This window comes from Gymnoscopelus microlampas, assembly GCF_963454915.1.
Source record: "Gymnoscopelus microlampas genome assembly, chromosome: 17".
NCBI lineage: Eukaryota > Metazoa > Chordata > Actinopteri > Myctophiformes > Myctophidae > Gymnoscopelus > Gymnoscopelus microlampas.
The window spans coordinates 32,288,228-32,315,566 of record NC_139954.1 but is presented as its reverse complement, the minus strand read 5'-3'; the positions used below and the strand labels follow the sequence as shown (position 1 = coordinate 32,315,566).

The 27,339-nt window shown below is 40.2% G+C and overlaps 1 protein-coding gene across 2 annotated transcripts in view; it reads right to left on the bottom strand.

The window, feature by feature from the left end:
* Nucleotides 1–15,332: 15,332 nt before the first annotated feature.
* Nucleotides 15,333–27,339, bottom strand: part of ppp1r9ala (protein phosphatase 1 regulatory subunit 9A-like A) — a 31,821-nt gene continuing 19,814 nt past the window's right edge. The window contains exons 9-19 of one of the 2 annotated variants that reach the window (XM_084084819.1): nucleotides 26,893–27,122; nucleotides 26,217–26,313; nucleotides 25,096–25,213; nucleotides 24,656–24,807; nucleotides 24,113–24,452; nucleotides 23,961–24,018; nucleotides 23,803–23,874; nucleotides 22,625–22,820; nucleotides 19,953–20,069; nucleotides 18,765–18,953; nucleotides 15,333–16,785 (exon numbers count right to left, since the gene is read on the bottom strand). In XM_084084819.1, coding sequence (XP_083940945.1) covers nucleotides 16,627–16,785; nucleotides 18,765–18,953; nucleotides 19,953–20,069; nucleotides 22,625–22,820; nucleotides 23,803–23,874; nucleotides 23,961–24,018; nucleotides 24,113–24,452; nucleotides 24,656–24,807; nucleotides 25,096–25,213; nucleotides 26,217–26,313; nucleotides 26,893–27,122 — 1,728 coding nt within the window. In that variant the 3' untranslated portion in view covers nucleotides 15,333–16,626. The remainder of the gene's footprint in view (nucleotides 16,786–18,764; nucleotides 18,954–19,952; nucleotides 20,070–22,624; nucleotides 22,821–23,802; nucleotides 23,875–23,960; nucleotides 24,019–24,112; nucleotides 24,453–24,655; nucleotides 24,808–25,095; nucleotides 25,214–26,216; nucleotides 26,314–26,892; nucleotides 27,123–27,339) is intronic. The other variant, XM_084084820.1, reaches the window with a different exon arrangement.

Below are 27,339 nucleotides of genomic sequence, written 5' to 3'. Positions count from 1 at the left end.
TATGGACTCATTTGAATGACCCTGCATTCAAATAAAATGAAATCAATACAATACAAGATATCATCAAATTAATTATATTACTGAAATAGTGTGTGACCATGAATCATAATTGTTTCACAATGACTCATGTGATATGTCAGTCACTCTGTTAACACTATAGTTCATATTGTTGTTAATGTTTGATAATATATTACAGATTGTTTTTATATTATGAAAAATGTCTGATATATATATATATATATATATATATATATATATATATATATATATATATATATATATATATATATATATATATATATATATATATATATATATATATATATATATATATAACCGATATATTATTAGTTACGGGTTTAAAGGAGCCTCTTCACTGAATGTAAGTCAATGAGGAGCATATTTTAAATTATCAATTTCTAGTCAATGGAGAAATTATTTCCCCCCCCCCCAAAGAAAGATTAGATAAAGGTAAAAGCCAAAGTTTGTACTTTTCCCCCTTTAAATGTCCATTGCCATTGACAATGCGCTTAAAGTTAAATATTTCAAAAACTACAAATCATTTCAAAGTAGAACATCTCAAGGATGCATGCCCACAGTAAGGTGGAATTTTTTAACTGTGAATGGAGTTTTTTTGAGGTCCCAAAATCTTCCATCGACCTCCATTATAAATCTCTGAACTTTTAAAGGAGTACTATTCTAAAACAATGAAACATTTCAAAGGTTCCTTTTCAGGCAAAAAAATCCATATTAGGATGAACATTTTTAAGTTTGAATGGGGTTTCTATTCTATATATGACATTTATATATGACATATATGACATTTTGAATCATTACAGTCAGTTCACCTTTTGGGTCTTGAGTCGAACCAATTACTCCCGCGGAGACATCAAATTTCTCTTTTGGGCCTTGAGTCTTGGGACTTAAGAACCAAAAGAGAAATTTGATGTCTCCGCGGGAGTAATTTGTTCGACTCAAGACTCTTTTGGGTCTTGAGTCTTGGGACTCAAGACTCAAATCCTGGAAATGGCAAATCAGCATGTGTGGGATTTGAAGGTGCAAGAGTCAGGTAAAACTTAGAAACATGTCTAAGTTGGAGTTGAACTGGGATCCTTCCGGTTGTAAGCCCTGTATGTTAACCACTGCACCACAGCGATTCTTACTGATTTTGTTCACTTGCGTGTGCTTGACTAAAAGATTAGATAAAGGTGCAGGAGTCAGGTAAAAGTTCAAAAAATGTCCTTGTTGGATTTGAACCAGCAACCTTCTGGTTATATAGTTGGGTCATCTGTGGCACTTCCGTGACCGTGGAGAGCGAAGGTCCGTTTCTCAATGGATCTGTCATCTAGGAGGGTTATTAAACAAATTTAGCCGGGGTGTATTTTTAAAAGGGGCGGGGAAAGTTTTTGAGAGACCAAAATCCAAAATGGCGACCGTGAAAATGAACTTTTTAATGGTTTGACCTACAAAGATGCACAATACATGGTTTCAGAGCTTATTTTGGTCAAGGAATACATATTTGGTGTTTATATAATGATTTGACCTATTGTTGACCTTCAAATGCAAGATGGCTGCCAATTATGAGCTCCAAAAGGTTTTTCTTTCAAAATCGTCACAGAGCCTTCTTATTAGGCTCTAATGAAAGCTCTGCTCATGATGAGTTGAATAAGATACAGTATAAGTACACAGAAGTCATCTCTGAGGTCAATACAGTCAATGTTTGTGTGTAAACAACAGTTACTGAGTTGCAGTTTCCCATTAAATAGTGTACAGTAGGCTACTGAGAATATGGTGTCCAGTTCATCCCCGGTAACTTGGGGCAACGGATAAATTGACTGATATCCTTAGTGATGCTTCCCTTTGCAGACTAACTTCTAGAAAAACAAGTTAAAACCACCAGGAAACCTGTAACTCTCAGCCAACAGCATAGCTCAACTGGTAGAGCGTATGTCCAATAACATGACTTCACTTGACTTGAGTGGGTTCGATTCCCACTCGAGTCAAGTGTCCCCGGTAACTTGGGGCAACGGATAAATTGACTGATATCCTTAGTGATGCTTCCCTTTGCAGACTAACTTCTAGAAAAACAAGTTAAAACCACCAGGAAACCTGTAACTCTCAGCCAACAGCATAGCTCAACTGGTAGAGCGTCTGTCCAATGACATGACTTGACTTGAGTGGGTTCGATTCCCACTCGAGTCAAGTGTCCCCGGTAACTTGGGGCAACGGATAAATTGACTGATATCCTTAGTGATGCTTCCCTTTGCAGACTAACTTCTAGAAAAACAAGTTAAAACCACCAGGAAACCTGTAACTCTCAGCCAACAGCATAGCTCAACTGGTAGAGCGTCTGTCCAATAACATGACTTGGCTTGACTTGAGTGGGTTCGATTCCGACTCGAGTCAAGTTTCCCCCGTAACTTGGGGCAACGGATAAATTGACTGATATCCTTATATCTCAGTTACTAAGGTGGTGACTGGATTTGAACCAGGACACTCCTACAAGTTATTCTACGGATATCAGTCAATTTATCCACTGCCCCAATTTACCGGGGACTTGACGTTAGTGGGAATCGAACCCAGGATCGCTCGGTCCTGGGTTGAACTGGATTTGAACCAGCACACTACAACAAGTTATTCTACGGATATCAGTCAATTTATCCGTTGCCCCAAGTTACCGGGGACCCTTGACTCGAGTGGGAATCGAACCCACTCAAGTCAAGCCAAGTCATGTTATTGGACAGATGCTCTACCAGTTGAGCTATGCTGTTGGCTGAGAATTACAGGTTTCCTGGTGGTTTTAACTTGTTTTTCTAGAAGTTAGTCTGCAAAGGGAAGCATCACTAAGGATATCAGTCAATTTATCCATCACTAAGGATATCAGTCAATTTATCCGTTGCCCCAAGTTACCGGGGACACTTGAATCGAGTGGGAATCGAACCCACTCAAGTCAAGCCAAGTCATGTTATTGGACAGATGCTCTACCAGTTGAGCTATGCTGTTTGCTGAGAATTACAGGTTTCCTGGTGGTTTTAACTTGTTTTTCTAGAAGTTAGTCTGCAAAGGGAAGCATCACTAAGGATATCAGTCAATTTATCCATCACTAAGGATATCAGTCAATTTATCCGTTGCCCCAAGTTACCGGGGACACTTGACTCGAGTGGGAATCGAACCCACTCAAGTCAAGCCAAGTCATGTTATTGGACAGACGCTCTACCAGTTGAGCTATGCTGTTGGCTGAGAGTTACAGGTTTCCTGGTGGTTTTAACTTGTTTTTCTAGAAGTTAGTCTGCAAAGGGAAGCATCACTAAGGATATCAGTCAATTTATCCATCACTAAGGATATCAGTCAATTTATCCGTTGCCCCAAGTTACCAGGGACACTTGAATCGAGTGGGAATCGAACCCACTCAAGTCAAGCCAAGTCATGTTATTGGACAGACGCTCTACCAGTTGAGCTATGCTGTTGGCTGAGAGTTACAGGTTTCCTGGTGGTTTTAACTTGTTTTTCTAGAAGTTAGTCTGCAAAGGAAAGCATCACAGTAAAGACACCAGTGGGATTTGAACTCATGGCCTCTGGATCATGTATACTGCGTCTCAACCCATTGAGCTAACAGATGGCTGACAAGTACAGCCTTCCTGGTACTTTTCAGTCGATCTTCTGGAAGCCAGTCTGCAAAGGAAATACATCAATGGGATTTGAACTCATGGCCTCTGGATCATGAATACTGCGTCTCAACCCATTGAGCTAACAGATGGCTGACAAGTACAGCCTTCCTGGTAGTTTTCAGTTGATCTTCTGGAAGCCAGTCTGCAAAGGAAAGAATCATAGGAAAGACATCAATGGGATTTGAACTCATGGCCTCTGGATCATGTATACTGCGTCTCAACCCATTGAGCTAACAGTTGGATGACAAATATAGCCTTCCTAGTAGTTTTCAGTTTATCTTCTGGAAGCCAGTCTGCAAAGGAAAGAATCATAGGAAAGACATCAATGGGATTTGAACTCATGGCTTCTGGATCATGAATACTGCGTCTCAACCCATTGAGCTAACAGATGGCTGACAAGTACAGCCTTCCTGGTAGTTTTCAGTTGATCTTCTGGAAGTCAGTCTGCAAAGGAAAGAATCATAGGAATGACATCAATGGGATTTGAACTCATGGCCTCTGGATCATGAATACTGCGTCTCAACCCATTGAGCTAACAGATGGCTGACAAGTACAGCCTTCCTGGTAGTTTTCAGTTGATCTTCTGGAAGCCAGTCTGCAAAGGAAAGAATCATAGGAAAGACATCAATGGGATTTGAACTCATGGCCTCTGGATCACGTATACTGCGTCTCAACCCATTGAGCTAACAGTTGGATGACAAATATAGCCTTCCTGGTAGTTTTCAGTTGATCTTCTGGAAGCCAGTCTGCAAAGGAAAGAATCATAGGAAAGACATCAATGGGATTTGAACTCATGGCCTCTGGATCATGAATACTGCGTCTCAACCCATTGAGCTAACAGATGGCTGACAAGTACAACCTTCCTGGTGCTTTGACTTGAACAACAAACAAGACAAATAACTTTTAAAAAATGTGTTACAGCATAAATATAAATCTTTTTCATGGGGGGCCCTGACACTACATCTTTTCACATTGGGGTCCACTGCCCAAATACATGTCAATTTGGGGGGTTGACAACAAAACGTTTCAGAACCACAGATTCCAAGGAAACAGCTGTAGGTGAATGGATAGAGTCACTGACTAGTGAGCCGCAGGTAACAGGTTCAAGCCTCAGTTACAGCAGCAAGACAGGATGTCAAATCAAATAGGTATTATTAGGAGTGAAATGGTTGTGTTTCTTCAATCCAACTGCACATGACATCAGTTTACATGTACGTTATTTTCAGTGATGAAGACAAACCGCACAGACGTTCACTGTACTTTAGTACATTTTGTAAACTTATGACTCTGAGTAGAGTATAGCCTGACTTAAACAAACAAATAACAACTTAGTATAGTCAGATTATTTTTTACACAACTTACATTTTGTAATCAAACTACCGAAACGAAAGTTGGTCACCACCGAAACGAAAGTTAAATCCGAAATAATCACTAAGTGTGGAGGCCAAAATCGTCCCCCCAAAAACCTGTTAGGAGTACGTTTCAGGCAATTTAGAGTTGATTGGTAGTACTTTGTAGTGACTTTTTTGGTTCCTAACACCACAAATGGTTTACATACTCTTTACGAATGTCTTACGCATCATTTGCTTAACATGAATGATAATTCTAGTAATTGTTTGGTGTCTGCATTCATGAAAGCCAGGTAGTTTGCAACAGGTAAGGAAAAAGTCCACATTAACAGACAGTCATAAATGATGAACTGTCTTCACTTTACTGTAGGGCACATAATAACATGTACAAAGGATTTATAGATATTTTAGGAATGTTTTACAAAGCATGTTAAACAAACACATTAACAGACAGTGACACTACCGAAACGAAAAAAAAATTGTTCCCCCAAAAACCTGTTAGGAGTAGGTTTCAGGCAATTTAAAGTTGATTGGTAGTGACTTTTTTTTTGGTCCCTAACATTCATCGAGCTCTGGACTTGGTGATTTTTTTTCCGTTTCGGTAGTGACACTACCGAAACGGAAAAAAAAATGTTCCCCCAAAAACCTGTTAGGAGTACGTTTCAGGCAATTTAAAGTTGATTGGTAGTGACTTTTTTTTGGTCCCTAACATTCATCGAGCTCTGGACTTAGTAATTTTTTTTCCGTTTCGGTAGTGACACTACCGAAACGAAAAAAAAAATGGTTCCCCCAAAAACCTGTTAGGAGTACGTTTCAGGCAATTTAAAGTTGATTGGTAGTGACTTTTTTTTGGTCCCTAACATTCATCGAGCTCTGGACTTCGTAATTTTTTTTCCGTTTCGGTGGTGACACTACCGAAACAAAAAAAAATTGTTCCTCCAAAAACCTGTTAGGAGTACGTTTCAGGCAATTTAAAGTTGATTGGTAGTGACTTTTTTTTTGGTCCCTAACATTCATCGAGCTCTGGACTTAGTAATTTTGTTTCCGTTTCGGTAGTGACACTACCGAAACGGAAAAAAAATTGTTCCCCCAAAAACCTGTTAGGAGTACGTTTCAGGCAATTTAAAGTTGATTGGTAGTGACTTTTTTGTGATTTTTTTTTCCTGTTTCGGTAGTGACACTACCGAAACGAAAAAAAAATTGTTCCCCCAAAAACCTGTTAGGAGTACGTTTCAGGCAATTTAAAGTTGATTGGTAGTGACTTTTTTGTGAATTTGTTTTCCCGTTTCGGTAGTGACACTACCGGTAGTGACACACGCTGGTGACGAAAAATGACAAAAAATGCTGGTGACGAAAAAATGCTGGTGACGAAAAATGACGAAAAATGCTGGTTAACGAAAAAATGCTGGTGACGAAAAATGACGAAAAATGCTGGTGACGAAAAATGACGGAAAATGCTGGTGACGAAAAAATGCTGGTGACGAAAAAATGCTGGTGACGAAAAATGACGAAAAATGCTGGTGACGAAAAAATGCTGGTGACGAAAAATGACAAAAAATGCTGGTGACGAAAAATGACGAAAAATGCTGGTGACGAAAAAAATGCTGGTGACGAAAAATGACGAAAAAATGCTGGTGACGAAAAAATGCTGGTGACGAAAAAAATGCTGGTGACGAAAAATGACAAAAAATGCTGGTGACGAAAAAAATGCTGGTGACGAAAAATGACGAAAAATGCTGGTGACGAAAAAAATGCTGGTGACGAAAAAATGCTGGTGACGAAAAATGACGAAAAATGCTGGTGACGAAAAATGACGAAAAATGCTGGTGACGAAAAAATGCTGGTGACGAAAAATGCTGGTGACGAAAAATGACGAAAAATGCTGGTGACGAAAAAATGCTGGTGACGAAAAATGCTGGTGACGAAAAAAATGCTGGTGACAAAAAAATGCTGGTGACGAAAAATGACGAAAAATGCTGGTGACGAAAAAAATGCTGGTGACGAAAAATGACGAAAAATGCTGGTGACGAAAAAAATGCTGGTGACGAAAAAATGCTGGTGACGAAAAATGACGAAAAAATGCTGGTGATGAAAAATGACAAAAAATGCTGGTGACGAAAAAAATGCTGCTGACGAAAAAATGCTGGTGACGAAAAATGACGAAAAATGCTGGTGACGAAAAATGACGAAAAATGCTGGTGACAAAAAAATGTTGGTGACGAAAAATGACGAAAAAATGCTGGTGACGAAAAATGACAAAAAATGCTGGTGACGAAAAAAATGCTGGTGACGAAAAATGACGAAAAATGCTGGTGACGAAAAAAATGCTGGTGACGAAAAAATGCTGGTGACGAAAAAATGCTGGTGACGAAAAAAATGCTGGTGACGAAAAATGACGAAAAATGCTGGTGACGAAAAAATGCTGGTGACGAAAAATGACGAAAAATGCTGGTGACGAAAAAATGCTGGTGACGAAAAATGACGAAAAATGCTGGTGACGAAAAAATGCTGGTGACGAAAAATGACGAAAAATGCTGGTGACGAAAAAATGCTGGTGACGAAAAATGACGAAAAAAGCTGGTGACACAAAAAATGCTGGTGACGAAAAAAATGCTGGTGACGAAAAATGACAAAAAATGCTGGTGACGAAAAAAATGCTGGTGACGAAAAATGACGAAAAATGCTGGTGACGAAAAAAATGCTGGTGACGAAAAATGACAAAAAATGCTGGTGACGAAAAAAATGCTGGTGACGAAAAATGACGAAAAATGCTGGTGACGAAAAAAATGCTGGTGACGAAAAAATGCTGGTGACGAAAAATGACGAAAAAATGCTGGTGACGAAAAAAATGCTGGTGACGAAAAATGACAAAAAATGCTGGTGACGAAAAAAATGCTGGTGACAAAAAATGACGAAAAATGCTGGTGACGAAAAAAATGCTGGTGACAAAAAATGACGAAAAATGCTGGTGACGAAAAAAATGCTGGTGACGAAAAAATGCTGGTGACGAAAAATGACGAAAAAATGCTGGTGACGAAAAATGACAAAAAATGCTGGTGACGAAAAAAATGCTGGTGACGAAAAAAATGCTGGTGACGAAAAATGACGAAAAATGCTGGTGACGAAAAAAATGCTGGTGACGAAAAAATGCTGGTGACGAAAAATGACGAAAAAATGCTGGTGACGAAAAAAATGCTGGTGACGAAAAATGACAAAAAATGCTGGTGACGAAAAAAATGCTGGTGACAAAAAATGACGAAAAATGCTGGTGACGAAAAAAATGCTGGTGACGAAAAAATGCTGGTGACGAAAAATGACTAAAAAATGCTGGTGACGAAAAATGACAAAAAATGCTGGTGACGAAAAAAATGCTGGTGACGAAAAAATGCTGGTGACGAAAAATGACGAAAAAATGCTGGTGACGAAAAATGCTGGTGACGAAAAAATGCTGGTGACGAAAAATGACGAAAAAATGCTGGTGACGAAAAATGACGAAAAATGCTGGTGACGAAAAAATGCTGGTGACGAAAAATGCTGGTGACGAAAAATGACGAAAAATGCTGGTGACGAAAAAATGCTGGTGACGAAAAATGACGAAAAATGTTGGTGACGAAAAATGACGAAAAATGCTGGTGACGAAAAAATGTTGGTGACGAAAAATGACGAAAAAATGCTGGTGACGAAAAATGACAAAAAATGCTGGTGACGAAAAAAATGCTGGTGACGAAAAATTACAAAAAATGCTGGTGACGAAAAAAATGCTGGTGACGAAAAATGACGAAAAATGCTGGTGACGAAAAAAATGCTGGTGACGAAAAAATGCTGGTGACGAAAAAAATGCTGGTGACGAAAAATGACGAAAAATGCTGGTGACGAAAAAATGCTGGTGACGAAAAATGACGAAAAAATGCTGGTGACGAAAAATGACGAAAAATGCTGGTGACGAAAAAATGCTGGTGACGAAAAATGCTGGTGACGAAAAATGACGAAAAATGCTGGTGACGAAAAAATGCTGGTGACGAAAAATGACGAAAAATGTTGGTGACGAAAAATGACGAAAAATGCTGGTGACGAAAAAATGTTGGTGACGAAAAATGACGAAAAAATGCTGGTGACGAAAAATGACAAAAAATGCTGGTGACGAAAAAAATGCTGGTGACGAAAAATTACAAAAAATGCTGGTGACGAAAAAAATGCTGGTGACGAAAAATGCTGGTGACGAAAAAATGCTGGTGACGAAAAATGACGAAAAATGCTGGTGACGAAAAAAATGCTGGTGAAGAAAAAATGCTGGTGACGAAAAATGACGAAAAAATGCTGGTGACAAAAAATGACAAAAAATGCTGGTGACGAAAAAAATGCTGGTGACGAAAAATGACAAAAAATGCTGGTGACGAAAAAAATGCTGGTGACGAAAAATGACGAAAAATGCTGGTGACGAAAAAAATGCTGGTGACGAAAAAAATGCTGGTGACGAAAAAATGCTGGTGACGAAAAATGACGAAAAAATGCTGGTGACGAAAAAAATGCTGGTGACGAAAAATGACGAAAAATGCTGGTGACGAAAAAAATGCTGGTGACAAAAAATGACGAAAAATGCTGGTGACGAAAAAATGCTGGTGACGAAAAATGACGAAAAAATGCTGGTGACGAAAAAATGCTGGTGACAAAAAATGACGAAAAATGCTGGTGACGAAAAAAATGCTGGTGACGAAAAAATGCTGGTGACGAAAAATGACGAAAAAATGCTGGTGACGAAAAATGACAAAAAATGCTGGTGACGAAAAAAATGCTGGTGACGAAAAAATGCTGGTGACGAAAAATGACGAAAAAATGCTGGTGACGAAAAAAATGCTGGTGACGAAAAATGACAAAAAATGCTGGTGACGAAAAAAATGCTGGTGACGAAAAATGCTGGTGACGAAAAAATGCTGGTGACGAAAAATGACGAAAAAATGCTGGTGGGTGACGAAAAATGCTGGTGACGAAAAAATGCTGGTGACGAAAAATGACGAAAAAATGCTGGTGACGAAAAATGACGAAAAATGCTGGTGACGAAAAATGACGAAAAATGTCCAGAGCTCGATGAATGTTAGGGACCAAAAAAAAAGTCACTACCAATCAACTTTAAATTGCCTGAAACGTACTCCTAACAGGTTTTTGGGGGAACATTTTTTTTTTCGTTTCGGTAGTGACACCATTGTGTCACTACCGAAACGGAAAAAAAATTACTAAGTCCAGAGCTCGATGAATGTTAGGGACCAAAAAAAAAGTCACTACCAATCAACTTTAAATTGCCTGAAACGTACTCCTAACAGGTTTTTGGGGGAACATTTTTTTTTTCGTTTCGGTAGTGTCACTACCGAAACGGATAAAAAAATACTAAGTCCAGAGCTCGATGAATGTTAGGGACCAAAAAAAAAGTCACTACCAATCAACTTTAAATTGCCTGAAACGTACTCCTAACAGGTTTTTGGGGGAACATTTTTGACAAAAATGACAAAAAATGCTGGTGACGAAAAATGACAAAAAATGCTGGTGACGAAAAAATGCTGGTGACGAAAAATGACGAAAAATGCTGGTGACGAAAAAATGCTGGTGACGAAAAATGACGAAAAATGCTGGTGACGAAAAAATGCTGGTGACGAAAAATGACGAAAAATGCTGGTGACGAAAAAATGCTGGTGACGAAAAATGACGAAAAATGCTGGTGACGAAAAATGACGAAAAATGCTGGTGACGAAAAAAATGCTGGTGACGAAAAAATGCTGGTGACGAAAAATGACGAAAAATGCTGGTGACGAAAAATGACAAAAAATGCTGGTGACGAAAAATGACGAAAAATGCTGGTGACGAAAAAATGCTGGTGACGAAAAATGACGAAAAATGCTGGTGACGAAAAAATGCTGGTGACGAAAAATGACGAAAAATGCTGGTGACGAAAAATGACGAAAAATGCTGGTGACGAAAAAAATGCTGGTGACGAAAAAATGCTGGTGACGAAAAATGACGAAAAATGCTGGTGACGAAAAATGACGAAAAATGCTGGTGACGAAAAAATGCTGGTGACGAAAAATGACAAAAAATGCTGGTGACGAAAAATGACGAAAAATGCTGGTGACGAAAAAATGCTGGTGACGAAAAATGACGAAAAATGACGAAAAATGACGAAAAAATGCTGGTGACGAAAAATGACGAAAAATGCTGGTGACGAAAAATGACGAAAAATGCTGGTGACGAAAAAATGCTGGTGACGAAAAAATGCTGGTGACGAAAAAATGCTGGTGACGAAAAATGACGAAAAATGACGAAAAATGTCCAGAGCTCGATGAATGTTAGGGACCAAAAAAAAAGTCACTACCAATCAACTTTAAATTGCCTGAAACGTACTCCTAACAGGTTTTTGGGGGAACAATTTTTTTTTCGTTTCGGTAGTGACACCATTGTGTCACTACCGAAACGGAAAAAAAATTACTAAGTCCAGAGCTCGATGAATGTTAGGGACCAAAAAAAAAGTGACTACCAATCAACTTTAAATTGCCTGAAACGTACTCCTAACAGGTTTTTGGGGGAAATTTTTTTTTTTCGTTTCGGTAGTGTCACTACCGAAACGGAAAAAAAATTACTAAGTCCAGAGCTCGATGAATGTTAGGGGCCAAAAAAAAAGTCACTACCAATCAACTTTAAATTGCCTGAAACGTACTCCTTACAGGTTTTTGGGGGAACAATTTTTTTTTCGTTTCGGTAGTGTTACTACCGAAACGGAAACAAAATTACTAAGTCCAGAGCTCGATGAATGTTAGGGACCAAAAAAAAAGTCACTACCAATCAACTTTAAATTGCCTGAAACGTACTCCTAACAGGTTTTTTGGGGATTTTTTTTTTTTTCGTTTCGGTAGTGTCACTACCGAAACGGAAAAAAAATTACTAAGTCCAGAGCTCGATGAATGTTAGGGACCAAAAAAAAAGTCACTACCAATCAACTTTAAATTGCCTGAAACGTACTCCTAACAGGTTTTTGGGGGAACATTTTTTTTTTCGTTTCGGTAGTGTCACTACCGAAACGGAAAAAAAATTACTAAGTCCAGAGCTCGATGAATGTTAGGGACCAAAAGAAAAGTCACTACCAATCAACTTTAAATTGCCTGAAACGTACTCCTAACAGGTTTTTGGGGGAACAATTTTTTTTTCGTTTCGGTAGTGTCACTACCGAAACGGAAAAAAAATGACTAAGTCCAGAGCTCGATGAATGTTAGGGACCAAAAAAAAAGTCACTACCAATCAACTTTAAATTGCCTGAAACGTACTCCTAACAGGTTTTTGGGGGAACATTTTTTTTTTCGTTTCGGTAGTGTCACTACCGAAACGGGAAAAAAATTACTAAGTCCAGAGCTCGATGAATGTTAGGGACCAAAAGAAAAGTCACTACCAATCAACTTTAAATTGCCTGAAACGTACTCCTAACAGGTTTTTGGGGGATTTTTTTTTTTATCGTTTCGTATTAGGATGAACATTTTAAAGTTTCAATGGGGTTTCTATTCTATATATGACATTTTGAATCTTTACAGTCAGTTCACCTTTTGGGTCTTGAGTCGAACCAATTACTCCCGCGGAGACTTGGGACTCAAGGCCCAAAATAGAAATTTGATGTCTCCGCGGGAGTAGGCTAATTGGTTCGACTCAAGACTCTTTTGGGTCTTGAGTCTTGGAAAAGAAAAAAAAAGGTGCACCAGTTGGATTTGAACCGGGAACCTTCTGGTTGCAAGTCCTGTTTCTAAACCACTGCACCACAGAGGTCCTTACCCATTCTGTCGACTTGCGTGGAATCTTCTCAAAGATTATATAAAGGTAAAAGCCCCAGGTAAAAGTTAGAAAGATGTCCTTGCAGGATTTGAACTTAGGACCTTCAGCATGCAAGGCCTGAATCTTAACCACTGCTCCACCATGGTACATACTTTCTATGGTCTCTTGCACGCTCTTCAGTGAAAGATCAGATAAAGGTGCAAGAGTCAGGTAATAGTTGGAAACCTGTCCTAGTTAGATTTGAACCGGTAACCTTCTGGTTGCAAGTCCTGTATCTAAACCATTGCACCACAGAGGTTCTGACTTGTTCTGTTAACTTAGCCTATGAAATTTTGTACCCTTTTCCCTTTAAAGGAGAAATCCGGTCATTTTAAGTGTTATGTTTGATGTGTGTCAAATCACTTACCAACGTATAAATGAAAATCGCGTAACTCCACAGAGCCCCCTATCGACCCCCACCGTTGGCATATATAGGAGGATATAGGATAGCCCAAATTCGCCTATTTTAACCAATGCAAAGTCTGTTTTTTTGCTTCTAGTACTCATTGTTGAGTCCCATGATAATGTAACAGGCGCTAAAACTCCCGACAAGCTAACGGCTAATAACAGAACGAGCTAATGCTGGTTGCTGGTTTCTCTCCCGACCTGGCAACCTGGGGCTGCCATGCAGAGAGATAAGCAGCCCCAGCGTTAGCTCGTTTGTTATTAGCCGTTAGCTTGTCGGGAGTTTTAGCGCCTGTTACATTATCATGGGACTCAACAATGAGTACTAGAAGCAAAAAAACAGACTTTGCATTGGTTAAAATAGGCGAATTTGGGCTATCCTATATCCTCCTATATATGCCAACGGTGGGGGTCGATAGGGGGCTCTGTGGAGTTACGCGATTTTCATTTATACGTTGGTAAGTGATTTGACACACATCAAACATAACACTTAAAATGACCGGATTTCTCCTTTAAATATCCATTGCCATTGACAATGCATTGGGCGCTTAAAGTCAAATATTTCAAAAACTACAAATCCTTTCAAAGTAAAACATCTCAAGGATGCATGTCCACAGAAAATATTCCTTGTTGGTTCTGAACTCAGAACCTTCTGTGTGCAAGGCCTGTATCCCATCCACTGCTCCACCATGGTTAATAGTTTCTCTGGTCTATTGCAGGCTGTTCACTGAAAGATTAGATACAGACCACAAGAGTCAGATAAAAGTTGGGAAGATGTCCTGGTTGAATTTGAACCGGGAACCTTCAGGTATCTAAAACACTGCACCACAGAGGTTCTTACTAATCTGGTAACTTGCGTGGTTTTCACTGAAAGATTAGATAAAGGTAAAAGCCCCGGGTAAAAGTTGGAAAGATGTCCTTGCTGGTTTTGAACTCAGGACCATCTGTGTGCAAGGCCTGTATCTTAACCACTGCTCCACCATGGTTAATACCTTTTCAGGTCTCTTGCACATTTGAAAGATTAGATAAAGGTGCAAGAGTCAGGTAAAAGTTGGAAAAATGTCTTAGATAGTTTTGAACTGTGAACCTTCTGGTTACAAGCCCTGTATCTAAACCACTGCACCACAGTGGTTCTTACTCAATCTGTTCACTTGCGTGGTCTTCAATGAAAGATTAGATAAAGGTAAAAGCCAAAGTTTGTACTTTTCCCCCTTTAAATGTCTTAAAGTTAAATATTTCAAAAACTACAAATCATTTCAAAGCAAAACATCTCAAGGATGCATGCCCACAGTAAGGTGGATTTTTTTGAACTGAATGGAGTTTCTAGGTGAAAGTATTTTTTTGAGGTATTTCAACAGTGACTCTGATACAAAATTGAGAGTATCTGGAAATGTATCAAATATATGCTGAATGAAAAAATTATACAATCCAACACTGTAGCCTTGTAGAACTAATACCCTTACCAGCACTGACATCTAAAGAAAGACAAAGCCTAAACATGCCACCGCACAAAAACGTTGAGCTCTAGTGTAAATCTACCTTACAATTTGAATCTACAGTCATGCGCGAGAATGTTTGTACGCGACGACCAGTGTCCGCACTGTGCACTGCGCATGCGTGGACGCACTTTCCCTAACCAATTACACGCCACTTCACGCTTACAACTCCTGGACATGGCAACCCCGCCCCCCATCCAAATACTGTCTGTCTGACTCTTTGGGAGGGTTGAATGCAGCGAACGCCGTCTCGCTGGGCTGAGCGGCCTGCTTCATCAATCTGTGCCGCACATTCTGGTCCTGCAAGAGCCTGTGTCAATAGATAGATAGATGAACGGGTGAAATGTGTCCGTCTCTCAGTTTGCTTTCGTTTGCGGTTTGCGTCTCGAAACAAACACTGCTGTTGCTCTCGCTTTTGGTTTGCGTGTCGAAAACGTCTACAGCCCACTACACGAGAGCCTCGCGCCAGCGACTAGACGGAAGGGTCGCGTATCGACCCGCACCTCTAGTGTATCTACAATGAAGACAGGAGCATGAGCCAAAGGATATAACATATGATATGACTGCATCTCTTAAAGTGAAAATTAGTTTATTGATGCTGCTTTACAGTATACTGTACCAAGAAATCTGGTTCTGTCTCAAGAGGTGAAAAACTGTTCTTTCAGTCCACCAATTTACTATATACACAAATAAAATTGTGCTCAAATTGCAACAAGACAAAAAAGGAAGATTTTTTTGCGATGGAAACACTCGTCGTGTTCCTGAACATTCATTCACAAATACACAAAAATCTAGGTTCTTTACTCAGAAGATTCCTCGTCACAAGTACATCTCATTTTTCATGGACCAGTAAGGCGTAGCAGACCAGCATGCTGTGCAGAATTAACATGGTACCATTTCAGAAATGCAACCTGTTAAGTTGCATTGGACCACAGTGTAGTGATAAGCCTAATGTATATTTTGATCTACGACCGTGTTTCTCACTGAAAGTAACTTGTATTCTGATGGAAAAACACATTTTCGTGAACGTCATGGCCGTACATGTAAAAAAACGTAGTTTAAGTTGACACAGTTGAAGCAGCATTCCTGTCATCACTACATGATTTGTTTTGTTTTGCTTTTCATTCAGCACAAATGTTCTCATTCTTGCTATTCTACTTAGTAGAAAAACGAATACAGTATAAAATGAACCTTAATCATATTTCCATTTTTCTTTTAAAATGTTATGCAGTTAATAGGCACATGTATAAAACATTTATACACTTAAAAACCATCTCACCCTTTGAAGCTTAAAAGACAATATAGTGCTTTTATCTTTTTACTGTACAATAGCTGTTCTTGCAAAAAAAGATCTGTACAGTACATGGCTACAGGCAGGGTATACTAGCAAAAATAAAATATAAAATGTTTAAAAAGCAGTACAGTATATGTATTTTACTTCCATAGGTAAAGGTGTGTCTGCCTCAACTACATTTCATTATTTTATTTATAGCCTACAGCTTTATAGTGGTACAAAAGAAGAAATGTTAGGTTACCTTTTTGGTCACATACCCAACATTTGTCACCTCTCTCTCCTCAGCCTTATTATAGTACAGTCACAATTTAAATGGTTTAATCAGAGAGGTGTTTAAGTGTTAATTATGTGTAAAGGAGGGACTGAGAAGGAAATCGTGCCTGGCACTGTTGAATAGGAAAAAGAAATAGTCGCATCCATTATGAGCCATGGCTGATCAACATGGCCTAATTGGCCTATAGTCGTTAGTGGCATTTAAACATGTGCCTTTGATAGAAGCACATGGCACATGTGCAGTATGGCGTGTAAAAGAAGTGTCTTTTAGTGTCCAGCTGAGACCTTTCAGACTGTGCTCAGCAGACAGAGTCTGTACTGGCAGGCAGCCTGCCGCTCCGCCGAGCCTCTTTCTCTCTCTTCTCCTTCTGCTTCTCCAGCTTCTCCTGGGCCTTGCGCATATCCTTTAGCTTCTTCTTGATGATCGAACGGTCACTCTGACTGGACACGCCAAGGGCCTGACAAACAAAACAAAAAACAGTTAGGCCAGGTACACACTGCAGGACATTAGGTCCGATATTGCTGTCGCCGACCTTTTTTGGCGCTCGCCGACAAAACCTCCCGATCTGACACAGATCGGCCTTTAATCGGCGAGATAATGCTCGCTGTGTGTGAAAGGCTCCGCGACACGATGTGGCCGCGATTCTCCGCTCTGCGACGGCTTTCCGACCGTTTTTTGATAACTAAACTGTTAGATATTCGGCCCTGTCGCAGACAGGAGATCGGACAGTATCATACAGTATGAAACGGTCTGCGAGGAGATCCACGCTACAGCCAATGAGAGCACATTACAGCAACCGTGGCTAGGGGAGCGTCGCTGGATCTGACCACAACAAACAGTCCTTACCGCAATATTACCGTCCAGTCCTGTATTAAGTTAACATTATAAAACAAAATGAGAAAGTGAGCGAGCCTGGTGGGCTGTTTATTTTAGAGGAATTGTACAGAGAGAGAGAGACAGAGACAGAGAGCGAGAGCGAGCTCTCTCTGTGTGTGTGTGTGTGTATGTGTGTGTGTGTGTGTGTGTGTGTGTGTGTGTGTGTGTGTGTGTGTGTGTGTGTGTGTGTGTGTGTGTGTGTGTCTTTGAGTACAGCATGAGTGTGACACACGCTGTGTCTTAACAGCGTTGCCAGATGTTGCGAGAGAAATAAGCAACCAGGTCTATGAAAACAAGCCCAAGAAAAGGCCACTTGAGCACTTTAAACCTATTTACAAATACATTGGATATTTTAAAATAGCCGATCTACAAGCTCACAACGCATCGCAGCTATTTTTAAAATATTTTCAGAAGGGGGATGTCTGCGCCTCTGCGGACAATTAATTATTATTATTAATTTGGGGGTCCTTGCCAAATGTTTGAGAACAACTGGTTCAAACAACATAAGGAAACAAGGCCAAAAAAAGCAACTACAATTTCAAGCAACTTTACAGAAAAACAATCTCAAAGTCGCTTATAATAAGCGGACATGGCAACTCTGTCACAGCGGAATCAGCGCACTTGCCGTGCGAGAGAGAGAGAGAGAGAGAGAGAGAGAGAGAGAGAGAGAGAGAGAGAGAGAGAGGAGGGGGGGAGGGAGGAGGGGGGGAGGGAGGGGGGGGGAGGCAGGGGGGGGGGGGAGGCATATCACGGGATACTTCGATTAAAATGAATTGGAATAAACACAAATGTATGTATTGGGTCTGACTCTGGAGATAGCATCCTAGTGAACTATCCTACAGTGTGTCAGCCCTTGTCGGAGATCAATCGTGTTGTGAAGACCACAACGATATTATGACAGCCGATTTCAAGAAATAAACTCCTGCAGTGTGTTATGCTTAACGATCAGATGACCCCCCGACCACTTTAAGGTCCTGCAGTGTGTACCTGCCTTTAGGATGTAAAATAACGCTGCTGTACGGCCTTCATGTTTTGAAAAAAGCGTGACAAAGTTACCGTCCCTGTGTCTCTTCTGAGAATGAGGCTTCAACAACTGGGAGAGTGTTTTTCATCAGAATTTAAATTTGACTGTCCAACCGGGAGGCAATCGTGTCATGAAAGTGTATGTAACTAAGCTGAAATTATCCCAGACATCAAACTTTCTAGTTGGTAACATGATCTTGCCCAACTAGAAATTTGCCAGAAACCTTGGTCAGACCACAAACCATATATACATATCCCCACTTGATGGATATGTGTCATGTTACCATTTAACACTACTGATGTTCCATACCATTTTCTCATGTATGTCCTTGATACACAATATATACTGTACATCTCCCTCTGCTGTTGCAGAAATGGTTTTGGCCATATGGTGGCAGTCAAAGGCAAATCCTGACTAGAGGAAGATTACTTCTTGCAGAATTAATTGGGTTGTTTTTGTACAGTATATTTGTTTTTCCATCACCTCCATCTTTATTTAGGAACTTGAGTGGTCTAGCAATTGTGCTGCTATTTCACCTTCAATTTGTCACTGTCCAGGTGCATGAGCTGCTGGCCATCCACTCCCTTGGCTGTGAACTCTGGTGTGTATTGGTCCATATTCATGCCCATCAACCAATGACAGACTTGCTGATTAGTCCACTCAGTGACAGGCCGGTTTTGCCATTGATAGTCCTTTCCTGTAGGTAGTGTTTCGTCATCCAAGGTCTGTAGAACAAAGGGAGAGAAGAGAAGCAACAGATAATTAGAAAACAGTGATAACTGACACACCCACTATTCACACCCACTTAATTTCACAACTTTGTTACCTTTTGTTGCGCTAGAATGTTTTTAAACTCGAAAATGTAAATAATGTAGAGGGCATTCTCTGTTTATTTCAATAGGGATAATAACTACATGTACTATTGTTTTATACATCTAACAATCATATGTATTCAAGATTCATTAGGGGAAAATTTGTCATAAGTATACATTTTGGGATTTTTTAATTTACATAAAAATGTACACTCAAACCCCACATAAAGGTTTTTAAATAATCTTGGTCAGTGAATACTCTCTGAAACTAACCACAGCAAGGGGTGTCTGTATAGCTGTTGAACAGTAGTCAAAAATAGGGCACAATAACTTCCCCCAAAAACAATGTGAAATATTTGTATAAAAACACTCACGTTGTGGTGCTAAGAACATGCTTTGCACGCTAGTATGTGGCTGGACATAACTATGGAAGAGGAACATCCACTAGGAGCATGTCAGTAAAATAATACTAATAACATTCTACTGTAACTTGCATAACATTGAATTATTTTCATAGAAATAATTACCTGTAATAACAGCAACTGCACATATTTGGACATGCATAGAAATACAATGCCTTAAAACCACTGAATGGGAAGCAGAGCTGTTCTATGGTCTATGAAAGTTTGACACAACATTAAGCACCAACTAACAGTACAGGTTTCAAGTACACTGCAACCATTATTGCTATGGCTGAATGAAAAATAACTAAGCCCAGACTTGTTCTAACACACCACAGACAACTTCAACACATGCATGCAGCTCTATGCTCTTCATTCATAATATAAAATCATAGCCATGAGAAGGAAGGGGGGGGGGGGACTCAAAGAGCATGCTTGAGAATGTCTGCTTTCAGCCACATCCAAGCATCCCACACAGCTTTTGTTGCTGTGCAACAAAGAGAGCACTCACCTCATTGGAAGAGAAGGTAAAAGTGTGTGAGTGCCCAGACAGATTGGGTTCAGCAACTAACCCTGAGATGTCTGAACTGGGGCTGCCAGGGTTAGAATCATCTATGACTGACAAACTCTGGAACAAGTGGAGACAAGGAACGCATTAACTAAACCAGTGGTTTTCAAACGTTTTCATGTCAAGGACCACCAAAATAATATGTATTTGGCCACAGACCCCCATCTGAAAATATTTTGTGCCAGGGACCCCCAATAGAAGATTTGAGTTGTTAAAATTAAATCGAAGATATTCCAAATGTTTCACATTTCTTTCCAGTAGTCTGAAACATTATGCTATGTCAATGTCAGTTATTGTTATCATTATCATCAGATGGGGATTACAGAAGATAATACATCTACAAATCAAACACAGCATACAGGTACTGGTCAAAGCCCGACACCATCCCACCAACAACAGAACTACTTCAACAACTCCTAAACTACAACGACAACAGCTACTATAGAAAGAATACAGACACGTCACACAATATTGGGTATGGGGTAATGTATTAATGAGTATTATTAGGCGAAGGTTAACGCATGCAGGGTATAATGATACAATTCCATTTACAAGTTAAGCCCACGGCTGGTTTGCCAGAAGGATTAGGCTTAACGAGGAGAATATCATCCAAACCAGGACTACTGCAGGTTTAGTCTGTTACCTTAAGCCAGGCCATTAGGTTTTCACACTAGGGTTTTAATTGGAAAATTAGATGATTGTTGAGGTATCACTACCACATACCCACTTCTACACTACTGTCACACAGACAATGATTTGTTTGAGATTAGCATCCTAGATGTGAACTTCACAAAATTACATGCATTAGTAGTAATAATCTACCAGCTGCTCTAAAATCAGTGGGTAAGAAAAACCTAGTACAGGACACACAAAAAAATTATACTGTACCAAATCTAATGAGCGACTGAATAGAGAGGACCAGGAGAGATTTGTCTGTTTAAGAGAAGGACCATTTAGTAAAAGATAGTATGTTCCTTTCTCAGTAGACAGTGTGAAACTGCCAATGACCATATTCACACTGTGGCAATTTTTCCTTGACATCATACTCGGAGGGCTGCGAATGTGGTCAATATAGAGGCAGAAATAGAATTGAACCCATTATCCAGTACGGTGGGACCTCCGACCCTTACCCGGCCTGCATGACACTCAGCCACACATTTAACCAAAAGTATTAGATGCACCACTGGGATAGCTGACTCACTGCCACTGGATCCTTCTCTACTCTCACGCTTAATGACTAACATATGGTTGAAGCTATTCTAGCCTATCTGGGTATAGCTCTTTGTAAAAGATTTTGAAAATTAGTGTCTAAGAAAAATTCATGTTACTGGAACAGGGAAATTAAGACACCTGTTACACATACTGGTTCTAAATCTGCCGTTTTCACCAGGACAAAAATGTTCTGCGATAATGGACTAAATTAAATGACTTGTGCTGGCCAACTCAAAGGGTCAGTTAACTGACATGGGACAGCCGTGGCGTTTATTCCAATCAGTTGTGGAAACATCACTCAAATGTCTAAATTACTGGTTCACTGGCCTTGGTTTCTGCCTCAGAGCAAACATGATGGGTATTATGCATTCATCCTTTCTTTAAAATTCTCCAGTGTCTAGTGAACTGTTCCTGAGAACACTATGAGAAAATATGAATCATTAAAACATGCTTCTGCTGGGAAGGACTGTTGATTTAATGCTCAACTGTAGCTTCCGGTTTGTGAGTAGTTACATTTATTACACTTAGTCATGAAGCCTTTTTTTGGCATGTTGCCCATTTAAATATGCATATAAACACATTCAGGTCTCTCTTGAATGTGTAAATATATTAGTAAATAGATGTGCGAAGCTAATTGACTAGTCTATTAAACACTGTTCCCCCTACTAAACATTTACTAAATACATACTAGTCATTGTAACTATTATTTATTATCCTAATTGCAAAACATTATTTTATTCTGTGAAAAACATTGTTTTGAAATTAAAATCTCGCCTTCAACTTCCTGAAGTGATCAAGGTAACTCATTTCCCTGTGTTAACTTGAGCATCCATGCCGTTTTCAGCATTGTAGAATTGGCTGCCTCACAGGTGCATTTGGGGGAAAAATATCCCCAACGTAAACACAACCACCAGCATGGAATGGATAATGGAGTCCAAATTTCCACTTTAATTTAACCATGGTTTTCCCTGTTTGGATTTCACATAAGAGAGACATAGATTTTCAAATTGTTGTTGGAATGACCTAATTTGACTTAATCAGCAATTGATTTTGATTTGTAAGGGTGTTTTATAATTAGTTGTGCACTGGTTTATACTTAGATCAACAAGTAGATCTACAAGCTCACAATGAGACATGCTGGGCTTCTAGATCTGCTTAATTTTTAGTTAGAAATTAGTTGCTGCATACATCCCTAGTCAATAGACTGTTGTTACTAGCAAAGGTAGGATAGTAGTCTAACAGTAATGTCATTGGAAAGGGGGGTGCGGTTGTCTGACCGTCATCTCAAGGGGAGGCTCATTGTCTCTGACTTTGAAAACCCCTGCCCTGCAGCAAATGACTTGTTAACTGCAATGTTGTGTTTATGTATGCCATCTACCTACATGTTAACCATGGGTCCCCACCTTATTCTTGCGGTCCTGACTTTGCTCACTGCTGGTCTCAGTGGCTACATATGGCAGACTGCTGCTGGAGGATGACGGATCCTTGTCCCTGTCTTTGTCTCCGAACCAAGAGAACGGCATACATGTAGGGATGGAAGTCATGGACTCAGACGGAGACAGGTTCCCTCCAGACTCCTCCAGTAGCTCTGCAGACCCCCTGGATGAAAACATGTTCAAGATTACACACATGATCGAGGACCATGGATCGAACCAGGGACCTACTGATTCTCAAGACAGCCGCTTTACCCAGTGAGCACTGCTGCCCTAAAGCCCCTAGAGTCCATGCTGCTCTGTACACCCAAATGGAAATGTTATCCTAAGGGTGCTTCAAATCTAGAGGAATAGCCATGAGGTCACGAAAATCCGTAGGGATCATCCAGAAATCTATGTATATCCCCTTTCCCACAAGGAATCCATAACATTGCTGGATTAAAAAAAATATCCAGCAAAGGCAGTGTAGAAGTTGCCGCTTCTATGGAGAAGTTCTGTATAGTGCCTGTTCCCACATTAGATGACGGCTACAATATGTAATGCTTGCACATGAGGTGTCTAAAGCATGCTAGACTAGGCATTTACAATAAAATTTGGGATTGGAATTAATAGAAACTTTATTTTAATTACTTTTTACCACTTGGAAAATGTCAACTGAGGTGAAGTAAATCAGTAAATCCTTTAGTTACACAAACATTGTTCTTGTGAGGTACTTTTATTCTTATTAGTGAAGATTAAAAGATTGCCATGTCCATTTAGAGACAACCACTGCAAACTGGCCACTTCCTTGCATTGCCTAAATAGTTGACCCAACTACAAACTGCTTCACAAGAACAATATTGGTGTGAGAGATTCACTTGAAAACATTCTTTTAAACATGCATAGATGATCAACTATTCACTGCACTAAGGCCTTGGTAAAAGTCATTTAGAGAATGTGAAACTTACTTAGACTACCGTTGATGATCTATGCAAATATATTTTTTCTTTTAATGAATCGCTTACCAGTAAGTTACGCTTTCATTCGCTTTCATTTCCACCTCACCGCAGCTGAAGTGGTACAGTACAATAAAGTAAATGACACAAAGTCAAGAGTGAGGAGATTTGCGAAACAAAGTAAAAAGTAAAACGACGCCTGCAATAAAATACCTGCTGTCCAAAGATGCTCTCATCGCCTCTTTGTCGTGTTTCTTCCCTTTTCCACCGGACTTCCGGAGGCCCCTGTGTTGGTCATCAGCAGCATTAGTTAAATCGGGACTAAAACTGGTAATATGTTAAACTAGACAATGATTTCTCAAGGAACTCACCCAAAATCAGGAAAGCGTCGTTTTGGTTTTCCTGCTGAGGGGCTCTCATTTAAATCTTCTAGAAAAAACATCAATCATAACCAATTAGAGTCAACACAAAGGACAGTCGTGCTGCATGCCTCATGACCTAATAGGTGTCTTTAGGGGTCTACCTTTGACCTCCTTGCTCTTGCCTTTGGACTCCCTCTTCTTGACATTGCGTAGGAATCCCGGTGGCGAGTGTGGTGACAAGGCATCTTTAGGGGGCGACAGAGAGGGGCTTCCACTGCTTTCTAAGCTGTCCCTCTGGGACGGCGGTGACGAGGGGGTGCTGGAGAGCTCCGCCTTGCTCCCGGACGTCTCTCCATCCTGTGCGACCCCGTCGTCTCTGGGTCCATTCCCAGGGTAGCAGACCTGCACCGGCAGAGAGAGACTCTCCTGGATGGAGTTCCTCCTTCTGGGAGTTTCCTCCTCCTCTTCGTCGTCCTCCTCCTCGTCCTCCTCCTCAGTCTCCTGCCGGATCAAACTGGCTATTATTATATGGACGTGCCGAGGAGCAGAGCAAGCAGGTAGAGGCCACTGGTTCTTTGGTTTGTGGTAAATAAGACAATATCGGCTTTTAAAATATATTCTATGGAATTTGTGGGTCATTGGTTGTAAAATTCTTCAGTACAGTCAAATGAAGATTTAAAAACATCTAGTGGCATCTGACTGACCTGAGAGTGACGTGGTGATGCAGCGAGGCTCTCCTTCAGCTTGCTTCGAGAAGGTGGCTGTCGCTTGGCCTTCTGAGCCAGCAGGCACTTGGCTCTATGTGCACTGGTATCCAAACGCTCAGTCTCTGGAACCAACTCGCTCCAGTCTGCTTCTAAAGGCAAGAGCAAGAGAGAGACGGAGGGCATACACACCAAATCATTCAAGAATGCCAAATATAACCCAGATATTGCATTTTCACTGCAGACTCTGTGGTGTTCAATTATGCCAACCAGTAAAACCTAAAGTCAATAGTTTTTAAAGAAAGGCAAAGGGAACAAAGAAAAAACTATTCTCATAATTTCTGACAGAAAATAAATTCTGTTATTATGAGTGTATTGGAAAGCAAACTAAACTTGTGACGGTGGCAAAGTTATTAAGAGGAACAAGTTTCTACTGTTACCTTGTAGAAGTGAATCAACAGATTGTGTGCTAGTCCCTGGGTCTCGGTTGCTGGATGTCCGCTCTGCTGCAGACTCCTGACTGCGCTGACCCTCCACAGAGGACTCTAGCACAGCTAGCTGTGTGCAGAACGACAAAAACAGCACTTCAGCTTCTCCTCGCATGGGTACAACATTATCGTTGCTGTTGGGCAGAAACCTCTTATCTCCATATTCTAACCTTTTGAGTTTTTTGGGGCGGTGTAACCGCCCCCTATAAGTGAGTTTTGGACACTGACCAATCCTGCACCGTGATTGGCCAATAGTCTACAACGCAGTCTACACCCCTAACCCTTCCACAGTCAATGCAAATCTATACTTTTGCAAAGTCAGCCAATCACATTACAGCTAGTGTCATCACCACTAGCTGTAATGTGATTGGCTGACTTTGCAAATTCAGGACTGTGATTGGCTAGCGAAACACATGACACATGTGCAGCCCTATGAATAGCAGTATGGACTTTTAAAAAAAGTTATTTATCCTTTTTTTTAAGTGAGTCATGTTGTGATGACCACACACCACCCACTTCACACTGGGTGTGATTTTTGGGGCGGTGTAGCCGCCCCCTATAAGTGAGTTTTGGACACCGACCAAAACATTTGTGTACCCCCTAACCCTTCCATTGTTAATGCAAATCGATACTTTTTTCATATCAGCCAATCACATTACAGCTAGTGTCATCACCACTAACTGTAATGTGATTGGCTGACTTTGCAAATTCAGGACTGTGATTGGCTAGCGAAACACATGACACATGTGCAGCCCTATGAATAGCAGTATGGACTTTAAAAAAAGTCTTTTATCCTTTTTTTAAAGTGAGTCATGTTGTGATGACCACACACCGCCCACTTCACACTGGGTGTGATTTTTTAATACCCTACTTGATTCTACAACGTCACACAAAACCAACATAAGTAGCAGATCTGCAAGCTGGAAACGCAGTGCAAGGCGATGCGTTTTGAGCTTGTAGATGTACTACTTTTGAATTTGAATCTTGAAAATTAACAGTTTTGGACATGTTTTTCCACCCGACAGAGACGATAGGATGGTTCAGCATCTTTTCTTCAGTCAGGGGGTTCTTACCCTCTCCTGCAGGATGTGCAGCTGCTCGCTGTACCACTTATCCTTTTCTTCTAGAACCTTCTTAAGCTCCTCCTCTTTCTTCACAAAGTCTATCTCTCTGGGGGAGAAACGGGGAACAGACTGATGTTCATCCGATGTGCAATCAAATAAATAGGACACGACTGCCGGAAATGAGCCTTTGAACAGCGAACGAGGAGCTTTGATGTCACTTCCTTTATGGCGCTTTAGTCAGAGTTTAAAGTCAATAAAGACTAAGTAGGTACAGTATGTACAATATATCGGTCAGCTTATCGGTATCGGTCAATAATTGCTTAAAACTGTTATCAGTATTGGGACGGTATCAATATTATGCCCAATATGCCGCACTGATATAACAATACATTAATGATGTGCCGGTGACAGGTGTGGTTTTCTACATTTCTATGTTTTACTTACATTTCTCATCTCCTTCAGTGAATGCAGACACTTGGAAACAGTGTAGTAATACATCAGGACAGATATTAGTAAAGCACATTATAGTATAATAGGTCAACTTCACTGGAGGAGAGACGCACGGTAGTATTGAAATGAAAACAAAACATCTTTATCGGCAGAAATGACCATGGAAATAATTGGTTATTGGTAAGAATTTCAATACATCCCTTTTAGGTCTAAGTTAAACTCAAGATGAACTCACTTCTGCTGGTAGTCCTTGAGCAGTTTCTTGGCCTTATTGTACTTCTTGTCTAGAGCTTCATACTGGCTCTGGCTCTCACTGAGATGTTCATTGGTCGTCTTACACAATGTCTGTGCCTCCACCCAGTAACTCTCCAGCTTCAGGATTTTATTATTGCTTTCCTCAATCTTCTTCTCCAGGACAGCCTCCCTGGCATCCCATGATGCCTTGTCGTCCTCTGATGCCATTTCCTACAAAGAGAGAGTAGCATTCAATATTCTACACGCAAGGGTTTGATTAATGGAATTCTATGATCTTTCAACAAGTGTCTGATGATTGGATCATCATATTTCTGTGTAATCAGTTCAATAGTTTGAATTATAATTATAAGTAGGGGTGTGCCGATATATCGTCCCACGATATATCGCGATACGTTTTCGTGACGATATGTATCGTTTTGGGGGAAAA